This window comes from Microcebus murinus, chromosome 12, assembly GCF_040939455.1.
Source record: "Microcebus murinus isolate Inina chromosome 12, M.murinus_Inina_mat1.0, whole genome shotgun sequence".
NCBI lineage: Eukaryota > Metazoa > Chordata > Mammalia > Primates > Cheirogaleidae > Microcebus > Microcebus murinus.
Genome location: NC_134115.1, coordinates 47,457,351 through 47,465,670, shown reverse-complemented (window position 1 = coordinate 47,465,670; position 8,320 = coordinate 47,457,351). Strand labels below are relative to the sequence as shown.

Below are 8,320 nucleotides of genomic sequence, written 5' to 3'. Positions count from 1 at the left end.
GAGTTCGTTGCCAGGGGACCTGTGATACAAGAAATATGAAAGGAAGTTTTTCAAGAAGAAAAATGATACCAGATAGAAATTTAGATCTACAAAAATGAAGACCACCAGAAATGGTAACTATATGGGTAAATATGTGATAATGGTAAATATTGTAAAATGATAAATATGTGAGTAAATAAATATGTGAGTAAATATAAAAGAACTATTTTCTCATTTTAAAAAACTCTAAAATATAATTATCTATTTATGATTAAAATATAATAACAATGTACATTGAGTTTAAAACAAAAATGTATGAAAACCATTACACAAAGTATAGTGTAATATCTTTACATTATACTTTAAGTGGCAAATAATATTATTTGAAGGTAAAGTATAATATGTTAAATAAAGATGTATATTTTCAACCCTAAAGAAACTACTATAAAAATAAAATATAAAGCAAAGTCATTTAGCTAATAAACTAGTAACGACATAAAGTGGAACAATAAAAACAAAAAGATAAAATTTAATCCAAATGAAGGAAGGAAAAGAGGGAAAAAAATACAGGCAATTAGAAAACAAATAGTAAAATGGTAGACATAAACCCAGCCATATCGACAATCACGTTAAATGTAGTGGCCTAAACATGCCAGTAAAAGGCAAAGATTGTCAGACTGAATAAAACTCAAAGTCCAACTATATGCTATATATAAGAAACCCACTTTAAATGTAAAAACATTGACTAAGTTAACTAAAAAGATGCAAAAAAGATATACCATGCAAACACTGATCAAAAGAAAGCATGAGTATATATCAAAGTTTATTTAAGAGTAAGGAATATTACCAAGGGGAAAGAGGGACATTTCAAAATAAAACGGCCAATTCATTAAGAGGACATAATAATCCTAAATATCATGTACCTAATAATAGAGTTTTAAAATATATGAAACAAAAACTGATTGAACTGAATTGGGAGGTAGACAAATCCAAAATTATATTTGAAAATTTCAACACTTCCCTCTTGATAGTTGATAGAAAAAATAGAATGTCAGAAATGATACAGAAAATTTCAACAACATTTTTGACCAACTTGACCTAATTGGCATTTATAAAACAGTCTAACCAACAAAAATAAAATATAATTCTTTCAAGTTCACAAGGAACATTCACCAAGATAGACTATATTCTGAGCCATAAAATAAGTCTCAATAAATTTAAACTATATTATTTAACCACAACAGATTCAAATTATAAATCAATGACAGAAATATGAAAAACCCCTAAGTATTCAGAAATTAAACAACATTAAGTTTAGATCATTTTTGTCAATTGAATGAAAATTATATAAAACCCTCAATTGTAGATTACATTTGCATTTAATAGAGTCTCTTCTGATTTTCCTGATTTATCCTTATGTTGTTTTCCTGACACTCTGCATTAAATATTCAAATATTAATGTTGAGGACCAGTCAGATATATTAATAAGAATGTTATCAAAACAAGTGTTATTCCTTTTGTATATTATAGATTACCATGGGTTTCTTCTCTCTCTTTCTCTCATTCTCTCTCTGAAAGATAAAGAGAGAAAACACCCTTCCATGGAGCACGCTGACTCAGTTTGTTTCAGCTTACTAATATCAGACTGACTAAGTGACACCAACATAGAGCTGAGCTGGTATATAATGAGACCACACAGGTTTATAAAGGGTCTGTTTTCAACATTTAGGGAACCACCCAACTGCATGCAAAGAAACAAAGAGATAAGATTCAACATATTCTATTTCTTTGTGGTAGAACATATTAATTTATTCCAAGTCTCTATATATCAACTATTATAGACAGTAAAAAAAAAATCAGTGTTTTTTCCATGCTCTTAAGAGATTTTAATCTTGGGAGGTTGTAAGACAGGTAAATAAATAGCCAAAGGTGTTAAAGGAGGTACAAAGTGCTGTGGGGATCCAGGAGAGAAATTATAGCTGGTTGGGGAGATCTGAGCCTTAAAGGGTAAGTAGTTCTCAGTCTTTGCTTGCACAGGCAGATACTTGGGGTGAAGGAGGCAATAGGTGATGTTTCAGAGAGAATATCATCAGTAAACACACACACACACACACACACACACACACACACGGGCTAGTTGTATTAAGGGAATAAATAAGTACTTTATCTGAAGTTGGGATTCTCTACCACTATATTTAGAGCAACAGTGGGAGATAAAATTGGAAAGGTAGGTTGAGGGGCTTATTCAAGAGAATTTAGAGCATGGAACTGGGTATTTGTAATTCAAGAAGTACTACTGATGTAGAGATGTTCACATTAGTTTACCATAGTTATTGCCACCCTAGGGACTATAAACTAACCAAATACCCCCAATCTCTTCTCATATATAATTTTATCATAATTTTATCATTTATAATGGTTATATATCATTTAATCATATGGATGTACCAACATATATGTAGTAGTCCTCTGTTGTTGGAATTGTAGGTCCTTTCTAATATTCTGCCATTGCAATAACATTATAGCATTTTTTTTCACTAAATGTTATTTTTCACATTGCTTCCATAGGCTAGAATCTTAGATATTAAAGTGATTGGATAAAATAATTTAAGATTGCTGATACATATTTTAAGATTAATTTGCTCAAGCATTTGTGAAAATGTACAGTTCTACCTGAGGTTTTAAATTTAGTAGTCTGTATCCATTTCAATTTTTGCCTCTGAGTTAGTTACAGATGCTGCTAAGCCTCTGGTAAATTTTACTCTATGAAAAACTACTTAAAAATAAAAAAGCTTAATCTCAATAAAAGAACTTTAATAAGCTTGACTCAATATTTAGAAAGCACATTGTGTTGAGTGAAACTTTGTATGTGATAAATAATGAAGGTAACAAAAGATCATATTGGATGACTAGTCTGTAATGGCCTCAAGGAAAGCATACAATGAAACAAGTTTTTTTGGTGACTTCCTCAAATAGCCAACACAACAGGGAAAGTGGAGGAAATGTCCCATGAACACCAAGAAAAGGGAACCTGAAAACCTACTGGGTAAACTTGGAGAAGGAACAACATTAGAAAACAAAACCAACAAAAGAGAACACCCTCCAGAATAATCTGAGATGCATGAAAGGCAAACATTCACTAGAGTTGGAGTTTTACTAAGTCCACACAGAGTAGCATGTTTGACCTTCGCCACGATTAACAAGCACTTCTTTGAAATTGTGCCAGTGTGGCTGGCCTCTTCTGCAGTCTTCTCCCTAGAATTGAAACTGGTTCTCTTTCATCAAAGAAGAGTGAACAAGGAGAGTTTAAAACTCTTGAATAAACTGCAAACCTCATCAATTCAGCAGTGTCTACCACACAGGAAAAACTTCCTGCTTCCCCATATATCTGTGAGGCCTCAGCAGTACCAAAAAGGACATGCCAAAAAGGACTGGCCCTTCTCCATGAAGTGCTTCAGCAGATCTTCAACCTCTTCAGGGCAAATATTTCTCTGGATGATTGGGGGGAAAACCACATGAAGAAATTCCTCGTTGAACTTCATCAACAGCTGGAATACCTAGAAGTACTCATAAGACTGGAAACAGAGCAGAAAAGTGGTACCTTGGGTAGTGAGAACCTTAGGTTACAAGTTAAAATGTACTTCCAAAGGATCCAATGATGATCTGAAAAAAACAGGAATGTAGCAGCTGTATCTAGACCATCATCCAAGTAGAAATCAATCAGTGTCTGTCCTTTATATTCAGACTCACAGGGAAGCTGAGTTAACAAGGAATGAAACCTCAAATGACACAGAGCAAGAGACCACTACAGATTTTAAAAGCAGGTAGGCTGGTAGAAGGGCTAGAGGACTTCTCCAGAAATTCTTATTTTTCTGTTTGTTGTAAAATGGTTAGTGTCGTTTTGATTTTTTTTTGTGTGTGTGTGTGTGTATATATATATATATAATCTGTATTTTAAGATTGTGTATATTGATCACAAATTGTTCTATTTTGTAATATTGCTTTATATTTTCTATCCCTTTTTAATTTTTTATAAGTTAAAATAAATTCACTAAATATTTTATAATTGGTTCTTCAAATGGGTATATTTTAACAGAGTTTGATTGGGTAGATATAAGTGAGATATGCCTACAATGTAATAATACTTCCCTTAACATACAACTCCATTCCAATGATTCTATTTGCCAGAAATTGGTAGAGACAATGAGAAATATTAAGAATAATTTGCTTTGCAAGATTTGAAAATATCATTACATAGTGAATATTTAAGTTACAAGTAGAAAAATAGAAATAGGATCAAAGGACACAAACAGTTTTTAGAGGAAAAAAAATACATGAAAAGAGGTTCAACCTCACTCATAATAATAAAGACACAAACTAAATAACATGCCATGCCATTTATCTACACAAGGAAACACACAGTGGTCTAATGGATGTTGGAGACTCAAGAGGATAGAGGATGGCAGGGGGTGATACTGGGTACAATGTATACTATTAAGGTGATGGGTATACTAAAAGCCCAGACTTCACCACTGTACAATACATACTTGTAACAGAATTCAACTTATACCCCCTAAATCTATAGACATTTTTTTCTAAAAAGTACATCTTGATGACTATATTATTGTCTTGTAAAATCCTCAGAAATTTTCTGAGGATAGATTTTGTGGCTCTTACCAGAGAAAAAGGTAAACCATATGAGGTGATGGATATGTTAAATTGCTTATCTATGATAATCATTTCACTATGTATATTTATGTCAAAAACATCATTACACCTTAAATGTATTGAGTAGAAAATGAATAAAACATGCATTAAGGTGCATCTGAAAAAAAAAAGGTGCCACTTATAACTAAGAGATAGATAAAAGCCCAAAGTTTGATTTAAGAAAACCCGCTCTTATGAAGACATTGAGGATGCACTCATAATTTTCCAAAGCACTGGAAACTGGTACAATCATTATGGAGGCAATTTGGTGATATCTGTTAAAATTACAGAATCATATAGTCTTGATCCATAAATTCTAAGCCTAGAAATTTATCCTAGAAAAATACTTGCACATGTGTAAAATGACTTATACCTACAGCAGTGAAAGTGGGGCACAGAGTCTGGCTGGCAGAAGCACGTCCTTGCTTACTTCATGTTGAGGCCCAGGGGTTGACCTGTTTTCCTTCAAGTTCATACAGAGAGAGTGGAGTGGAAGGAGAAGAAATACCTCACTTAGCTTCAAATACAGGTTACTTTGCTTGTCATGGTATGTAGAATTTTTTGTTGTTTTTCTTTAAACTAGGAAGTATTTAGAACCAACTTATTCATTTAACATATTATTCAATTCTCAAATTAAACTTGCAAGGTACTTTCCGTTTTTATCCTTTTTTTTCACAAATGAGAACAAGACTCGAAAGGTTAAGTCATATGCTCAAAGTAACCCAGCAAGCCACAGAGCTAGCAAATGCTAGGGCAAAGATTCCATCCCAGAGTCAGCCTGACTCAGAAGACTGCACTGTGTTCTTGACACAACAAACCTGAACAACATTGTGCAATACTACTGCAAAATAATGATAACAGTAATGATGATAATTAACTCCTGGATTTCTTTATTCAATTACCCAACAGTCTCTACAGTCTTGAATTAAACAAGGGACATTTTTCCTCCTACTAGACTTTCTTTCCTGAGAAATGATGAGAACAGAATGGAGGAGCTGTCAAGTGGAAATATTTGGCAGATAATACTCATATTTAGAAGCTTAAAAAAATTTTTTACATGCTAATGTTTTCTAAAATATTTAGCTTCATTAAGTTGACATCCTATCTGTATAACTATCTCAATGCCTAGCACAAAATAAAAATTGCTTGCTTTTAAACATATGTGCCCTTTAATACTTTAAAAACAAAGTTCTATACTTGGAGATATTGGGGAGGAAAAATACTTTAAAAGACTGGGCTCCTGACTAATAGGGCATGGGTAGGCTCAGAATACAGGTAAGTTCATTGTACTTACAGCTAGGTCATATTCTCGTTACCCGTATTGAGGTGAACAGATTAGTAAGTCAAAAAGCAGGTTAACCCTTTGCACTCAGATGTCAAGTGTGGATAATGTCGAGTGGATAATGAGAAAAAAGCAAGCGAGTGCAAAGGGTTAAAAATAACAAGAATAACATATTTTCTGTGAACAGAATATTCGTGAAAAATGTCTGCAGAGAAATGCACTAAAATGTTCAGAGTAATGTTACCTGGGAGATAGAATTTCCATTCTCTAATACGTTTTGGATTAAACATTTCTCCCATGAATAAGAATTCATTTTAGAACCAGGAAAAAATAAAATTATATTTTTAAAATTTAGAAAAGAAACGAATACGGCCCCTTGTAGAGATTTGTCTTAGTCTGCTTATCAACTGCTGTAAACTAAACCCCACCTCCAACGTCCATCAGAATCACCTGGAGGGTTTGTCAACACACAGAGTGCATGCCCCACCCCCAATTTTTCTGCTATAGTAAGTCTGGAAGATGCTGAGTATTTGGATTTCTAACAATTTCCTGATGATGCTGATGCTGCTGGTCTTGTGACTCCATGTAATAAGCTACACCCTTACTTCTTGATAGCCTTAGTATACTTTTCACAGATTAAGGCATAGTTTCCTAGAGGTTAATGACCTCGATTACCTACAACACCTAGAGAAAAGTAAGCACCCTAGATAGAAGACAGTTGATGAGGGTAAATATTTTTCTATTACTGCCTTTTCACAGCAGCAGGTTAGGCAGCCATTTTCCTTCTTAAAAAAGATGTATTTCCTGAATATCAAATCCTATGTGCTTCCCATGTCAATAGCTGCCTTTTAGGGAAAATGGTCTAAACCAAGGTTTGTGTTTGTGTGCATGTGCGTGTTTTCTATATGGGTTTCTACTCCTCATACCTTGTGGTTGAGTGAAATCAAACTGCAACCATAGCAATAGCTGATTGGACAAAGAATATGTTGTGGATACAAAACTAAGCCTCTGGAAGATAGAGGATTTCAAGGTGAAAGATGGCAAACTAATCCAGTAATTTCCTCTATTGAAAAGCATAAATGTTTGGTAAGTAGATTTGGGGGCCATTCTTGGAATTATCTTTGGCTGATGTGGGTCATTTAAAGAGGTCCCTTTCTGGCCTGTTTCCATTGAATGGTATATGTGGGAGTATGAATGTCTAGACCCTATACCTGACTTCTGAAGGGTCTTCTCAGCTTCACAGGTTCCCAGTGATTGGCTAAGGCTATTTTGTGACTATACTGCAGGTCAATTTTCCCTCTGTTCAATCCTCCTGCCTTTTCTTCCCACAAATGTTGATCCATTAATGCTTTCTAATAAATTCCTTGCATAGGAATCCTTGACTCAGAATCTGTTTTCTTGGCACTTGATCTACAATAGTATAGCTTTCAGACCTTCATTTATTTTAGGGCTATAGAAAACCTAAGTTTACATCCTATTTCTTTGGCCAGCTATTATCTTTTATGTGTTAATATCTCATTCTCATTATTGATGAGTCACTTAAAATTTTTCTCTTCATGAAAAGCTCTTATAGTCTGATTTGTCTGAATGGGTTTGCCCCAGAGCACAACTCCTACCATGTCACAAACCTCATTGTACTGAAATGGGTTACTTCTGTCTCTTCCAACTAGAGTATGACCTACTTCATGATAGGGACATAGCTTCTTAATTCTTTACCTAGCACATTATTTGACACATAACAGGGACAATCTAAATATTAAATGAAGGAAGAAACAGAGGTGGTATTTCATTTCTGTAATTCTAGCTTTTAGGGAGGGCAAGGCTAGAAAATTACTTGAGGCCAGGAGTTTGAGACTAGCCTAGGCAACATAGCAAGACCCTGTCTCTAAAAGATATACATAAAAAAAAAAAAAAAAGAAATTAGCCTGGTGTGGGTCATGTGCCTGTAGTCTCAAGCTACTTGAGAGGCTGAGGCAAAAGGATGGCTTGAGCCCAGGAGTTTGAGGTTGCAGTGAGCTATGATGATCCCACTATGCTCTAGCCCAGGCAACAGAGCAAGACCCTGTCTTAAATAAATAAATGAATGTAGGAAGGAAGAAATTAAAGACGTGGCATTAAAGGAAAGAAGAGTTATATCAGTACCATATTATTGTGGCCAATTAGACGTGTGAGGAGAATGTCTGTCTAAAGATGAGGAAGCCTTGTTTACATGGTATGCTAAGAGATTGTTATTTTTGTTTTTCAGTCTCTCCATTCTTCCTGGAGGGACCATTTAGATAACCTCCTTCTTGGAGTGAACAATGAAGTGTCTATCCTTCTCTGATGAAAAGGTTGGTTTTAGTCTTGTATGGT

The 8,320-nt window shown here is 34.3% G+C and overlaps 1 protein-coding gene across 1 annotated transcript; it reads left to right on the top strand.

The window, feature by feature from the left end:
- Positions 1-313: 313 nt before the first annotated feature.
- Positions 314-7,121, top strand: IFNE (interferon epsilon). The gene is given in 4 exon segments (XM_012769779.3): positions 314-3,408; positions 3,411-3,647; positions 3,650-3,758; positions 3,761-7,121. Coding segments are annotated over 4 exon segments (705 nt in total). The 5' UTR covers positions 314-3,096; the 3' UTR covers positions 3,808-7,121.
- Positions 7,122-8,320: the final 1,199 nt, after the last annotated feature.